Source organism: Prionailurus bengalensis, chromosome D1 (assembly GCF_016509475.1).
Source record: "Prionailurus bengalensis isolate Pbe53 chromosome D1, Fcat_Pben_1.1_paternal_pri, whole genome shotgun sequence".
Lineage (NCBI taxonomy): Eukaryota > Metazoa > Chordata > Mammalia > Carnivora > Felidae > Prionailurus > Prionailurus bengalensis.
Genome location: NC_057346.1, coordinates 55,850,230 through 55,866,291, shown reverse-complemented (window position 1 = coordinate 55,866,291; position 16,062 = coordinate 55,850,230). Strand labels below are relative to the sequence as shown.

General features: G+C 34.6%; 1 protein-coding gene across 28 annotated transcripts in view; it reads left to right on the top strand.

Moving 5' to 3' along the window:
- The window catches only part of EMSY (EMSY transcriptional repressor, BRCA2 interacting), an 87,693-nt gene that overhangs the window by 41,501 nt on the left and 30,130 nt on the right, over positions 1-16,062 (top strand). For 23 of the 28 annotated variants that reach the window (XM_043580186.1, XM_043580175.1, XM_043580170.1 and 20 more), the window contains 2 exons: positions 10,667-10,816; positions 13,379-13,549. The exons of the other annotated variants lie outside the window; for them this stretch is intronic. In XM_043580186.1, the coding sequence (XP_043436121.1) occupies positions 10,667-10,816; positions 13,379-13,549 (321 nt within the window). The remainder of the gene's footprint in view (positions 1-10,666; positions 10,817-13,378; positions 13,550-16,062) is intronic. 28 annotated transcript variants of the gene reach the window in all.

Genomic DNA, 16,062 nt, shown 5'->3' with positions numbered 1-16,062 from the left:
ATAGAAACTAGGCAGTTGAAAAATTAGTCTGGAGAGTTCTGTGTTAGAATGCCATTTTATGAATTTGGCATAAAATTGTACAAGCAGAGGTGCTGAGATTGTAGGACATTGTGTACAGAGAAGAGGTTTGTGGTTTGTGGAATAACAGTTTAGCAGTTTACTGAAAGCATCTCCAGGGCAGTGGGAACTCAGAAGTAAGAATCAATTATTTGAAGTTATTGAATCATAAAAGTATTGAATAAAAAGGCAGGTAGGGTGGAGGCTCAAACACAGGGAAATTAAAAAGACTGTTAATAGGTACATCTTTAAGAAATGAAAGTGGATGGTTTTTTTCCCTCTAATGAATCTGGACTTTATTTGGTGGTAGAAGAAGCATTTGGAAGATGCCAACATTTTCAGCTTTGTTTTGGTTTTTGATGGGAATATTTTATTATTAGTTTTTGAGATATAATTGACATATAACATTGTATTACTTATAGATATACAACATAATGATTTATTTATATATTTCAAAGTGATTACAATGAATTTAGTTAACATCCATTATCAAACATAGTTACGCATTTTTTTCTTGTGATGAGAACTTTTAAGATTTATTCTCTAAGCAACTTTCAAATACAGTACAGTTACTACGGTATAGTTACTGCAGTAACTATAGTATTGTTAACTACAGTCACCATATGGTATGTTACATCCTCAGGATTTATTTACCTTATAACTGGAAGCTTAGACCTTTTGACTACATTTTGGCCAACTTTCCACCCCCTGCCTCTGGCAATCACCAATATTCTTTATAGGTATGAATCCATTTTTTTAAAAAGATTCTACATATAAGTAAGATCATGCAGTGTGTGTCTTTCTGTGTCTTATTTCACTTAGCATAATGCCCTCAAAGTCCATCCATGTTGTTGCAAGTGGCGGGATTTCTTTTTTTTTAAGTTTTTATTATTTTTAAAGAGGTTTTATGTTTTTTTTTTATTTTAAAGTGTATTTATTTATTCTGAGAGAGAGAGAAAAAGAGATAGCAGGGAGAGGCACAGAGAGAGGGAGAGAGAGAATCCCAAGCAGTTTCCTCACTGTCAGCATAGAGCCCGACAAGGGGCTCAATCTCATGAACAACAATGTCATGACCTGAGCTGAAATCAAGAGTCAGACGCTTAACTGAGCCACCCAGGTGCCCTCTTTAAGTTTTTATTTTAACTCCAGTTAGTTAGCATACAGTGTAATATTAGTTTCAGGTCTATAATATGGTGATTCTACAGTTCCATACATCACCCAGTGCTTATCACAGCAAGTGTACTCTTTAATCTCCAACATCTATTTAACCCATCCACCTACCCTCCCTCCGCTGTGGTAACCATCAGTTTGTTCTCTATAATGAACACTCTGTTTCTTAGTTTGTCTTTTTCCCTTTATTGATTTGTTTCTTAAATTTCACATTTCAGTGAAATCATACAGCATTTATCTTTCTCCGACTAACTTATTTTGTTTAGCATTATATTTTCTAGCTCCATCCATGTTGTAAATGCAAGAGTTCATTCTTCTTTATGGCTGGATAATATTCCTGTGTGTGTGTGTGTGTGTGTGTGTGTGTGTGTGTGTTTGTACACTTCCTTCATCCATTCATGTATCAGTGGATACTTGGGCTGCTTCCACAGTTATGGAAAATAATACTGCAGTAAACATGGGAGGGAGTACATGTATCCTTTTACAGTTAGGATTTCGTATTCTTTGGTTAAAAACCCCCAATAGTGTGATTACTAGACCCTAGGGTTCTTTTTTTTTATTTTCTTCTTTTAATTTTTTAGTTCTTTTTTAAATTTTTTGAGGAACTCGCATATTGTTTTCCACAGTGGCTGCACCAGTTTGCATTCCTACCAGTAGTGCACAAAAGTTCTTTTTTCCACATCCTCACCAACAGTTGGTGTTTCTTGCGTTTTTAGTTTAACCATTCTGACAGGCATGAGGTGATACCTCATTGTAGTGAGGAGATATTTCATTTCCCTGATGATAAGTGACGATGAGCATCTTTTCATGTGTCTGTTGGCTGTCTGGATATCTTTGGAGAAGTGTTCATGTCTTCTGCCCATTTTTTAATTGGGTTATTTGATTTTTGGGTACTGAGTTTTAGAACTTCTTTATATATTTTGGATATTAACCCTTTATCAGATATGTCATTTGCAAATATCTTCTCTCATTCTGTAGGCCGCCTTTTAGTTTTGTTGTTTCCTTCACTGTGCAGAAGCTTTTTAATTTGATGTAGTCCCCAAGTTTATTTTTGCTTTTGTTTCCGTTGCCTCAGGAGACCTATCTAGAAAAAAGTTGCTATAGCTGATGTCAAAGAAGTTGCTGCCTATGTTCCCTTCTAGGATTTTTATGGTTTCAGTTGTCACATTTAGGTCCTCAATTTGTTTCAGTTTATTTTTGTGTATGATTTAAGAATGTGGTCCAGTTTTATTCTTTTGCATGTTCCTGTCCAGTTTTCCCAATACCATTTGTGGAAGAGACTTTTTTCCCATTGGATATTCTTTCCTTCTTTGCAAAGATTGATTGGCCATATAATTGTTGGTTTATTTTGGAGTTTTCTATTCTGTTCCATTGATCTATGTGTCTCTATTGTGCCAGTACTATACTGTTTTGATAACTACAGTTTTGTAATATAACTTGAGTTATGAATTCATTGTGAAGCCTCTGGCTTTGCTTTTTTTCCTTTTCAAGACTACTTTGGCTATTAGGAATCTTTTGTGGTTCTATACAAATTTTAGGATTGTTCTAGTTCTGTGAAAAATGCTGTTGGTATTTTGATAGGGATTGCATTAAATGTGCAGATTGCTATGAGTAGTAAAGACATTTTAGCAATATTTGTTCTTTCAATCCATGAGCATGGAACGTCTTTTCATTTCTTTGTGTCTTCAGTTTCTTTCATCAGTGTTTTATGTTTTCAGAGTATAGGTCTTTCACCTCTTTGGGTAGGTTTGTTGCTAGTTATCTTACTGTTTTTGGTGAAATTATAAATGAGATTGTTCTGTTAATTTCTTTTTCTGCAGCTTCATTATTGGTATTTAGAAATGCAACAGATTTTTATAAACTGATTTTGTATCCTGTGACTGTACTGAATTTGTTTATCAGTTCTAGCTGTTGTTTTGGTGCAGTTTTTCAGAGGGTCATGTCATCTGTACATAATGAAAGTTTGACTTCTTTCTTACCGATTTAGATACCTTTTATTTCTTTTTGTTGTCTAATTGCTGTGGCTACGGCTTCCAGTATTATGTTGAATAAAAGTGGGAAGAGTGGACATCCTTGTCTTGTTCCTGACCTTACAGGGAAAGCTTTCAGTTTTTCCCCACTGAGGATGATGTTCGCTGTGGGTTTTTCACATAATGGCCTTTATTATGCTGAGGGCTTTTATCATGAATGGATGGTGTGCTTTTTCTGCATCTTTGAGATGATTATATGGTTCTTATCCTTTCTCTTATTGATGTGATGTATCACATTGATTTGCGAATGTTGAATTACTCTGGCATCCCAGGGAATAAATCCCACTTGATGGTGGTGAATGACTTTTTTAATGTATTGTTGGATTCAGTTTGCTAGTATTTTATTGAGGATTTTTGCATCCATGTTCATCAGAATTTTTTTTCTGGTGTCTTTGCCTGGTTTTGGTATCAGGGTAATGCTTATCTTATCCCAAAAGTGAATTTGTAATCATCTCTTTGAATAGGAGTGGTGGGAGATACTAAAAAATTTCTGGGGAGCAAGGTATGGTTAATTATACAAAATCTAGTATGGCTAATAAAAGCTGTAAGATATTATATATTATGTTGTTTGGATTCTCTTACTTCATGTAAAAATGCTTTTAATATAAAAGCTTTTCTAGAGTGACTCAAACCTTAGTCTTTTAACCCTATTTTCCCCGTGAGTCTTCAGTTCCTCAGTTGTGGAGTCTTATGCCATGACTGCTTTAAGAAATCTAACCAACATAGTTATAGGAGGAATGTGTTATTAACAAAATCCCAATAATAGCTCTGGGTTGTTCACTCATAATAGATTTTGATTCAGTCCAGTTTGTTAATTTTTCCTTTTATGGATTATGTTTTTGGTATCAACTCAAAGAACTTTGCCTAGTTCTAGGTTTTAACATTTTTCTATTTTTTTCTCTAAGAGTCACATAGTTTTATTTTTTATATTTAAATCATGATCTATTTTGAGTTAATTTTTGTATAAAGTGTGGGGTTTAGATGAGGTTATTTTTTTTGCCTGTGGGTATAATTGCTTTAGCACCTTTTGTTGAAAAGGCTCTCAAAACTCTTGTTTTGCAAAGCGTCTTTGTTAGAAATCAGTTTGGCATATGTGTAGGTTTATTTCTAGGTACTCCATTTGTTCCATTGATCTTTGTGTTTATCTCTCTTACTATAGCTATATAGTAAGCTGTAACGTATATAGAGTGATTTCTTCCACTTTATCTTTCTATTTCAAAATTATTCTAGCTATGCTAGTTTTATTGCCTTGCTATATAAATTTAAGATTAAATGTTCCTGTGTGTACTAAAACCTTACTGGGATTTTCCTAGAAATTCCATTAAACCTGTAGATCAGTTTGGTAAGAATTGAAATCGTGTTGAGTTGTCCAGTTCATGAACAGTGTGTCTCTCCATTTCTTTAGGTCTTCTTTCACTTCTTTCATCAGTGTTTTACAGTACAGTACAAATTTTGTACGTGTTTTGTTTTATACTTAAGTATTTCATCTTCTCAGTGTTGTTTTATTTTCATTTCTCATATCGAGCATGAATTTGAACAACTGTATGTTTCAACTATTTATATGTTTTTGTGTACAGTCTGTATTCATTCATTCATACCACTACTGTGGTATTTTTCTCATCAATTTCTGGGAATTTTATTAGGGTAATTAGCAAGACTTTTGTGTGTTTCATGACTTGCAGAGATTTTCTTCCAAGTTTGTCTGTCTGTTGACTTTATTTGTGGGGACTTCTGTGTAGATCTTTTTTGTTTCTATATAGTTGAGTTTATCTGTGTAATCTTTACCGCTTCTAGATTTTTAGTCACAGGTCACATTTTTCATATTTAAATATTTTGGAATTTATCCTAGTATGAGGTATTAATAATACAATGTATTGTTAGTCTTGGGAAGTTGGTCTCTAGTTTTATTTTTGCGTTCAGTCTTTATTAGGCTTTAGTTTAATGTTATGTGTGTTTTCAAGAAAGAATGATAATGTTTTCCTTTTTTAAAAATATTCTGGAATTTTTAAAAGCAGCTTTATTGAGATATAATTCACATACCATTGAAATAACCCATTCAGAGTAAGGTATTTTAGTATAGTCAAAGATATGTGTGACCATCACTACAGTTGATTTTAGAACAGTTTCATCACTTCGAAAAGAAACTCTGTAACCTTTAGCTATCATTCATTACTCCCTAAGGCAACCTCTCCAGCTCTAAACAACCACTAATCTACTAACTCTAGATTTCTGTATTCTAGATTTTCATATAAATGGTCTCCTATAATATGTGGCCTCGTGTGACTGGTTTCTTTCACTTAACAATGTTTTCAAGATTCACACATGTATTAGTACTTCATTCCTTTTTATGGCCAAATAATATTTCCCGTTTTGTTTATCCATTTGTCCATCGATATACATTTGGATTTTTTCCGCTTGTTGGCTGTTAAGAATAATTCTGTGGAAAACATTCGTGTATAAGTTTTTAGGTATTCAATTCTCTTCTGTATATACCTTGGAGAGGGATTGCCCGGTTGTATGGTAACTCTATGTATAATTGTTTGAGAAGCTACAGACTGTTTCCCAAAATGACTACACCATTTTACATTTCCACCATTAGTGTATGAGGGTTTCAATTTCTCTGCATCCTTTCCAATACTTGTTATTCTCTGACTTTAAGATTCTAGCCCTCTTAATTTGTGTGAAGTGGTATTTCATTGTGGTTTTGATTCGCATTTCTTTGATGACTAATAATGTCAGGCATCTTTTCCTGTGCATATTGGCCCTTTATCCTCCTTGAAGGAAGGAAGGAAAGAAAGAAAGAAAAAAGAAAGAAAATGGAAGGAAGGGAGGAAAGAAAGAAAGAAAGATTTACATCCTTTGCCCACTTTTTTTTTTTTTTTAATGTTTATGTATTTTGAGAGAGAGAGAAAACGTGTGTGCGCATGTTAGGGATGGGTAAGAGAGAGCGAGAGAGAAAATCCCAACCAGGCTCCACATTGTCAGCACAGAGCCTGACAGAGGGCTTCATCCCACAAACCTTGAGATCATGACCTGAGCTGAAATCAAGAGTCAGACACTCAACCAGCAGAGCCATCCAGGCGCCCCTCTTTACCCACTTTTAAATTGAGTTATTTGTCTTTTTATCATTGAGTTGTAAAGAGTTTTTTTTCAGTTTATATATATTAGATATTAAACCCTTGTTATATATATGATTTGCAAATATTTCCTGCCATTGTTTTTTGTTGTCTTTTCACTTCCTTGATGATTGCCCTATGAAGTACAAGTTCTTTAAGTATTTAAAAATTTTCTTTTTATGTTTTTATTTTTGAGAGAGAGACACACAGTGAGAGCGGGGGAGGGGCAGAGAGAGACGGACACAGAATCTGAAGCAGGCTCCAGGCTCTAAGCTGTCAGCTGTCAGCACAGAGCCCGACGCGGGGCTCAAACTCACAGACTGCGAGATCATAACCTGAGCCGAAGTTGGACGCCCAACCGACTGAGCCACCCAGGCACCCCTTTTTTTAAGTATTTACAAAAAATTTGTTTAAATGTTTATTTATTTTTGAGAGAGACAGAGCATGAGCAGGAGAGGGTCAGAGAGAGAGGGAGACACAGAATCTGAAGCAGGCTCCAGGCTCTGAGCTGTCAGCACAGAGCGCGACACAGGGTTCCAACTCAGGAGCTGTGAGATCATGACCTGAGCTGAAGTTGGACGCTTAACCAACTGAGCCACTCAGGGGTCCCTGAAGCACGAGTTTTTAGTTTTGGTGAGGCCCACTTTATTTTTAATGTTGTTTGTGCTTTTGGTGTCGTATTTAAGAATCTTTTACCAAACCTTTGATCATAAAGATTTATCTCTGTATCTTTTTCTAAGTGTTTGATAGTTTAACCTCTTAACTTTAGGTCTTTGATCCATTTTGAGTCAATTTTGTTATGATGTAAGCCTCCCATTTTCATTCTTTAGCATATGGCTATCCATTTGTTCCAGTACCATTTGTTGAAAAGACCATTTCCCGCCCCCATTGAATGGTTCTTGCACCCATTTGAAAATCAGTTGACCACTGTGTAGGTTTTTTCTGTACTTTCAATTCTGTTCCATTAATTTGTATGTCTTTGCGTATGCCAGTCACACTGTTTTGGTTACTATTGATTTGTAATAAGTTTTGAAACCAGGAAGTGTCACTACTATTATTTTGTTCTATTTTTTAATAGAACAAAACCCAAAAGTTTTGACTATTTGGGTCCCTTATAATTCCACGTGAATTTTGGAATTCAGCTTATCAGTTTCTATAAAGAAGTCCAATGAGATTCTGATAGGGATTGCATTGAATGTATAGGTCAGTTTAAGAGTATTACCATCTTAATGATGTGTTAAATCTTTTGATCCATGGACACGAGATGTTTTCCCATTTATTTAGACCTTCTTTATTTCAACAATGTTGTGTGGTTTCTAGAGTATAAACTTGGCACTTCTTTTGTTAAAATTATTCCTAAGCATTTTTTTTAAGCTATTGTAAATGGAATTGTTAATTTCATTTTTTGGATTGTTCATTGGTAATTTATATAAATGCAACTGATTTTTCTGTTGATTTGATATCCTGCACCTTTGCTGAACTCATTATTTAGTTCTAATAGTTGTAGGTAAATTTCTTAGGATTTGCTATATAAACGATCATGTCATCTACATAGAGATGATTGCTGCTGTTACAGTCTGGATGCCTTGTATTTCTTTTTCTTCTTAATTTCCCTCATTAGAGCCTCTAGTAAAATAGCTTTCAAGAGTGGACATCATTGTTTTGTTTCTTTTTCCTCCTTTTTATAAGGAACTTCCTTTAGAATCTGTTGTAAGGCAACACACTGTTGCTGGCAACAAATTCTCTCCATTTTTGTTTATCTGGTAAAGACTTTATTTTGACTGCATTTCTGAAAGATAGCTTTGCTGATTATTGGATTCTTGTTTGTTTTTTTGTTGTTTAATGTTTATTTTGAGGGAGAGAGAGAAAGTGCACAAGGCGGGGGGGGGGGGTCATTGAGAGAGAGGGAGAGAGGGAGAGAATCCCAAACAGAATCCATGCTCAGCACAGAGACCAGTGAGGGGCTTGATCTCATGAATCGTGAGATCATGACCTGAGCTGAAATCAAGAATTAGCCGCTCAACCAACTGAGCCACCCAGGCACTCCTGATTGTGGCTTCTTTGAAGGAATAGTTCCGAGGGTCTACTTTTAGTATTTGTTCTGACCATAGGAGGGTTCCTCTCAGCTTATTTATGTCTCAGTTCTCTCCTATAAGCTGTCTGGCCTATTATCTAGGTTGTATTTTTATTAAATTCAGAAATCTTCTTCCAGTTGCCTTTCATCACATCCTCCACAGTTCTCGAGAGCTTGAACTTCTCCATGCTCTATTGCAAATGAAATCAGTTCCTTTGGGAAGAGATTACAAACTGTTAATTACCTGTTTCTACCCTCAGATAGCTCTGGAGCTCTGGGGGTAATAAGGTCATTGGCAAGCCTCTCTCTGAATGACACCCCTGCTCTAGAAGCTGAGCACTCAATGAAGGCAAGAGTGGGAGGCTGGGCAGGAGCCTGTTATCCTCTTGGCTTGCTTCTCCTGCTGGTGGAACCACCACCTCACAAGGCAGGGCAATTGTGATCAGGACTCCAGTTTTCTCAGTGGCATTGTATCCAAGGTATAGCCTTTGTTCCACAAATTGGGGGATTGTCAGAAGAAGGGAATGCCCATCTCTTGACATCACTTGCCTGGGACTTAGCAATATGTACCTGGGGCCAGGATGAGGTAAGCTGAAGTCCTGCTGCTCCTCAGAAGAAAGCCTTCCAACAGGGAGCTTCAGTGAAAGGAAACTTTGTGTTCTGCAGTCAAGGCAAGTCAGGTTCTCTCCTCTGGAGAGGAGTCTTTGCCTCACTCATAGTGGGTAACAAGGAACAGATCTTGGTTTAAAAACCACAGATCTCTCCTTTCTTACTGAATTTTTCTACATGTTGAATAGATGTTTCTTCTTTTGTCCTTGGGACTGTTTCCAGAGCTTTTCATTGGTTATCATTTTACTGGTTCCATTAGGTGAGCAGATTAGCAGAGCTAATCTAGTTTTAGGTGTACAATGTAATGATTTGATATATGTATATATTATAAAATATTATCCCAACAAATTGAGTTAACATCTAATTTTTTTTTTTTTTTCCTGAGGATGAGAACTTTGAAGAGGAATGGTTTTAAATACATTGTAATTACCTTCTTTTTACAGGACTGTAGAATTGTCTTGTGAAATTGTCTGGGCCTCCTGCTATTTAGTGGTGAAGGGGAAGGAGTTCCTAAAAATTTATTTTAAGGAAATTTGTCTGTTTAGATACTTGTCTTTTCTGAGGTCCATTTTGATAAACAATATTTTTCTAGAAAATTATCTGTTTGATCTAAATTTTCAACTTATTTACATAGGACTAAGCCATGTAATCTCTAATGATTCCATTGTGTTTTTTCTGTTATTTTGGGGGGCTTCTTTTTATGTGTCCTAAGCATTATTGTAATTCACTTATAGGGTAATACTATAAAAAATTTTTTCCATGCAACTTCACTGGTTATGATTTATTATAATAAATAATAGTTTCTGTATCTCTACAATAATAATAGTTTATTGAATTCTTGCTATGTATTAGGCACTTTATAATTTTGATTTATATAGTGATATTGTCTTTATAGATGAAAAAATTGAGTTACAGAGACTAAATAATTTGCCCCCAGTTATTCCTAGGTGTCATAATTTTAACTTCTTAATTGACTACAAGAAATTTAAAATTATTTAAGGTTGTTAAATGAACAGATTTGTTTGCTTTCTAATGTCTCAATCACCATCCATAAAGTAATATAATTTTTATTTGCCAGTGCAATACACTGTTATGTAGATTATTTCAATGAAGTTTAGCAGGGGAAAAGTGTTACCAGAATTTCCTCAAACAGTTATTTGTACTTAAATTTGTAGTTTGCATGAGAGATTCATTTTATTTTTTATTTTATTGTTTTTGAAAGATTTCTTTTCAATGGGTATTTTACATTTGGAAAGTGAATGTAACAATTATAACATTTAAATAACAATTTGAAAAGTGTAAAAAAATCCACATCACTACACTAATTGGGTTTGAAAGCTCTTTATATGACATAATCATAGACAAAAGGAAAAACTTTTTTTTTTAAAGAAGTTGTTAATAGCTTCTATAATACCTTAATTATATTCTTGAATGAGAAATTAGGAAAGATGGGAATTTGAGGAATACAAATTGAGAGTTTCATCATTATGGAAAAAGCTTCTCTTTCAGCAAGACTGAGTGACTGTGTGTAACTGCTGCCCTCTTGGGTTGGTATAAGGAATATGTTTTTGAAAATAATTGTACTGAGACTTCCCTTTCTTCTTTCAAAGGTGTTAAAATCATCACACAACAAGTACAGCCAAGTAAAATCTTACCTAAGCCAGTGACAGCAACTCTGCCCACCAGTAGCAATTCCCCTATTATGGTGGTTAGCAGTAATGGTGCAATTATGACAACTAAACTGGTAACCACTCCTACTGGTAAGTTTGCTTGAGCATTAGTCCATTCATTCATCATACGTTCTTTGAGTAATTTCTTTGTGGCAACAATGTGCTACACTGGGGATATAGAGATAATGAGACCATTCTTTAAGAGCTTTTCTTGACTCCCCTTTTCCCCCCAATGAAAATTAGCTCTCTCTTATTATTGTCATGGTCCTCTGTTCTTTTCCTTTATAGCACATTCTACAGTTTCTAAGTACTTCACTACTTGTTTGTTGATTTGTTTACTTAATTAGACCATAAGATCCATGATAAGGGACCATCTCTGTTTAATTCACCGTATATAGAGAGAGCTGGTCTTGGAGTATGTGTTTAGTCAGGATTTGTTGAGGGAATGGAAACATGGTCTCCTAGCCCACAAGGATCTCACTTACTCTTAAGAAGTTGAGTCTGTTACATTGCCATGTAGTAAACATTGCTCAGACTGAGAGAAGCACAAGATGCCGTGTTGCTCAGATATGGGAGCAACCAGGCTATGCCCAAGGAAGTGACAGTGTAGGACATTTTAGATAGTACCATCCTTTGTGTTCTTGAGCAGGTTACTAATCCCTGTAATCTTTTCCGTGGTCTATTTAAATGGGACAACAATACCTGTACCATAGGTTATTATAAGAATGAGAGGAAATCAGGGATGTAAAGTCCCCAGCAGAGTGCTCAATAGTAATTACTATTAATTTACATTAGAATTAGTCATTACTGTTATTTTAAATTTGTGTAACTCTTACCAGATTTTTTTACGAAGAGCCAATATTTAGATGATAGAATCTAATGAGTGTAAAATGGTATCTGTCTCAAGTTTATAAAGATACCATTTATGGGCCAGGAGGTAAAGGTTTGTATAGACATTACACTTCATTTCCCTTAGACTTTAATATCTCCACTTTTAGCAGCAAAACAGACTTATGTTAAGAAACTTGCCCAAAGTCACACAGCCAATAAAAGGCAGATCTGGGATTTGAACTGAGTCAGATCTGTTTGACTCTCAGATGTGCTTTTTTTTTAAATTGTGGTATATAGAGAACATGCATGAGATTTACCATTCTAAATGAATGGTTCATTGGCATTCATTGCATTCACATTATTTTGTAACCATCCTCACCATCTGCCTCCAGAACCTTTTCATCTTCCCAAACTGAAACTACCCATTGAACAGTAACTCTCCATCTCCCCTCCACCCACTCCCCCCTCATCCCAACAACGATTCTACTTGCTGTCTCTACAAAGCCTTGGCTTAAAAAACACTATTCTTGCATTACATTTATCATACTTCCCCCAAAACTTTTTCCCATTTGGTATAAAGATAGTAGTGTTATATATGTATGATTCTTCCCATTAGCGAAAGGTAGTGAAAAATAATAATGTGTCTGTCTATGCCTTTGTATCTACGTTAGAAAAAGTATTCCTATTTTTAGAGCAAAAGCTTAAATGGAAAATTTTTTGTTATCATTATAATTCAACTGATTCACCTTACATTTGTAGCATGTTTACTTTGCACTAGATTTTTTTTTTGGATGCAGATGTATGTTTATAAGGAATTTAAACTAATTCTACCTAACATTCTTCCCCTCCGCCTTTTTTGGGTAGTGATTGTATTTAAAAATTTTTAAATGTCTTGCTAAAAAGCATTTTTGTGGGGTGGGGTTTGTTGAGAATGGTTATCACAATGACCATTATTATGAAACTTCTTTTCTGTTGAAGATGTTAATCTCAGTCATCTTCATTCTCCCCCAGACTAGTAGTTCTTTGCTTAGGAATAGTAGTTCTGAGTTACTGTATTTGTAGGAAACTACAATGGGCTCATCTGGTTAGTTTTTAATTCCTGTTTGGGAAAAGAAAAAAGTCCTTGGAATAGTGGGAAAGAGTGTAAAATCCTTTGAGAGACATGAAGAAAAATACTCTAATGGGTCAGTTAAAGTTGAGGAAATATGTAAATAGTGAACTTTTTAGACTAAAAGAAATATTCCTGGCAACTCTTGGCAGCTTGAACTTTAATCTCTAGTAAAATGATGGAATAACTCTTTAAAAGATGGAAATATATTTAGAGAGTAGCAGAGTACAAAATAGTAAAAGTTTATAAAATTTTAAGCAAACAATACTGCCTTATTTGCTGAGTGCTGACATTGGGTTTGGCACTGAGACAGTATGAAACAGATGCAGAGACCTTAAAATCTATAACAGAAATATCTAAAACGCTCTGGCAGGAAAGATGATTAAATTTAAGTTTCTTTTGGCATAAAACTAGTGGAAGAAGGGTAGTGGAAGAAAGGAATAGAGTTAGTTATATTTTTTCTTGGGGTTAGTAATTTGATGCGACACATCACAAAATTTTATGTGTAAAGTTAATTCAAATTGACTTGGCTGTAGTTCCTGCTATGTGCATTGAAAATTGGCTATAAATTGTTACTTAATGTCTTGACACCTTGAAATTCCATTTTCAAGTTAAAGCAATATAGATTACATTGAATTATAGTTAAACTGTGTAAATTGTCATTCTTCTATAAGTAATGACAAGTTTTTCTTTTGGCTTTTCCCTTTTTATAGGCACACAGGCAACCTATACCCGGCCAACAGTGAGCCCATCCATAGGTCGGATGGCTGCAACCCCAGGAGCTGCAACCTATGTGAAAACTACCAGTGGTAGCATCATTACAGTAGTACCCAAATCATTAGCTACCTTGGGGGGCAAGATAATTAGCAGTAATATAGTTTCTGGTAGGTATATCTGCAATATGTTGAAGGTATAGGTAACAGTAAGAGGAAAAACCATATTTTACTGTTCAAGGATTCTGTCTGATCTCAGTTTTCTGCTTAGAAATCTGGAGCTGTGTTTTTAGTCGTGATGTTTAGTGTTTAAGTATAGTTTTTATTTCTAATATTAAATCTTCATACATTAAGCTTTTGATAGTTTTAAAACAGAAAGAACATTTAATTTTTTTCAATCAGAATAGAAATACTATGATTTGCATTTGCATAGTGATTTTTCATTTACAAAGTGTTCTCCCATTTGTCACTCCTTTCCAAACTGATAAATCCGAAAAGTTGGTTTCACCTGCACTTTACAGATACAGACAGATTTTAAGTTTAGAGAGAGGAAATTGACCTCTTCAAGACCACACAAGCTACATAGTGGACGAAAGAACTAGGGTTTATTCATCTAAATATGTTTGAGGGAACCATATCTCATCATTTCAATTACTAATGTCACTTTAGCTTATTAAAAATAAAAATATTTCAATGCTTTTCTTTTCACCATTATATTGATAGTTTACTTTTAAAAAACAATTTACCCAGATAGTGAAAGCTAATATTTATTAGTATTCAGAAACCTTACCTGGTTTTTATCAGCTCATTAATTCCTGGAATATTTGGGTTGTAGACTCTGAAGTAGAATGTTAACATAGCATCTGTTTTCATTATTATTTTTTAATTAAAATGATGTAAATAATCTCTCATCAAGTAAGCCCTGTGGACTTTGTCTGCCATTTTTGTAGACTAGCCATATTTTGTATGCCCCAGGTGAGTTGTTCTAACAATTTAAAGTGAAGGGATTGACGTTCCTGGCAGTATACGATATTGCTGATAATTGAGGGAGTGAAAAAAAGAAAAAAAGCCACAAAAACAAAGCAGGGCATGGTATTGGCGTAACGCACTATATTTAAAGCTGCTAATTTTGGCTCTATTTTTTAGTGTAAGTGAGAAAATCCAACGTTTGCCAAACTGAGGAGGGTGAAACCAGTAGGGAAAGAATCATACTCTAGCTTTAAGAGGATTTTTTAAATAATACAGTGAAAATTCAAATTATGATTTATTATGACAGTATCTTAAATGGTATAGAGCACATTCTCTAAAACATTTTTCAAAAAGTGATCATTTTTCATTGGTGTGTAACTTTTTATGACCGTAATGGTTTTTCTTTACTCATACATGAATTCATAATAACCTTACAGCTTGAAGGAATGTCTAGATATCATGAGGCTGCTGTTTTCAGACCTTCTTTAGGATTTAGCGGCTTTTGTACCAGGTTAGAGCAGCATAAGAAAGCACATTTTCCTAGAGAGGTGGTGAGATGTATACCCTGTACATGTATACATTTTATCCACATTTGCATGTAAATATTAAGCACCTCCTGGTTAGTTGGTATTTCAAGTACATTGGGTATACATGAGAAGAGTTCTTAAACTTTTCTGCACCATAAGATATACTTGGCACACAGTTCAAACAGTGCTGTTCATTGCATCGAGCTTGTTTTGTGTCTGTCTCTGCTTCACTGTTTGACCCTTTTATTTTAAGGAATTTCTCATTTCTGACTGCTCTAAACTGATCCTTATGTTACATAGCAATATTCTTTGTAAAGATAGTTCTCTTATTTTATAATATTTTGTTATTCCATGATTGTGGGATTACAGGTTAGTTCATAGTAGTTTTCAGTCCCTGCTTGTCTATTCTTAGTAAGCTGGTAAACCTAGTTGGATGAGTTTAGATAATTCATAATTAAAGGCTGGATTCTAGAATCTATGCCTACCCCACTCCCCTACCCCCTGAACAAAAATGAAATGGTTTTCTTAAAATATACCCAGACATCTACCTGTAAGAATAGAAGGCTTTAAAAAGAAAAAATGATACTTTCCTCTCATTGTGGGTAATTGGAAAATACAGAAAGATACAAAGAAAATTAAAAACCCACAATTTTTACCATCCAGAGAAATATGTTAAAATATAAGTGTATATATTTCTGTTCATTCCTTTTTCTATTCATTTATTTTGGTTATAAATGTGTGTATATATGTCATATATATGTTTTTAAAATTATATTGAGATCTAATATAATCAGCTTTTGCCTTTTTTTCATGGGATAGGATTATTTTCCTATTCTTTTAAATGGATCTTGACACCTCCTCTGCCCCCACTTAATGGCTACACAGGGTTTCCTTATCTGATGCACCATATTTAGCCATTTTCTCATTGTTGAATGTTTTAGATTGCTTCTAATTTTTTTGTCATTATAAATAATCCTGCGATGAGCATCATTATACATAAATTATTATGTGAAGTCCTTACTTCCTTTCCTCTGGAAAGCAAGGTCATGCTTCCAGAGTGCTTTCTAGAAAGGTCAAGTTTTTCTTTTCATCAGAATAAGCAATTAAATGGAAGATATGAACTATTTTTTTCAGTTATTTAACTCCTTCATTTCAGATACTTATGTGTAAATATAGATAGGCTTTTCA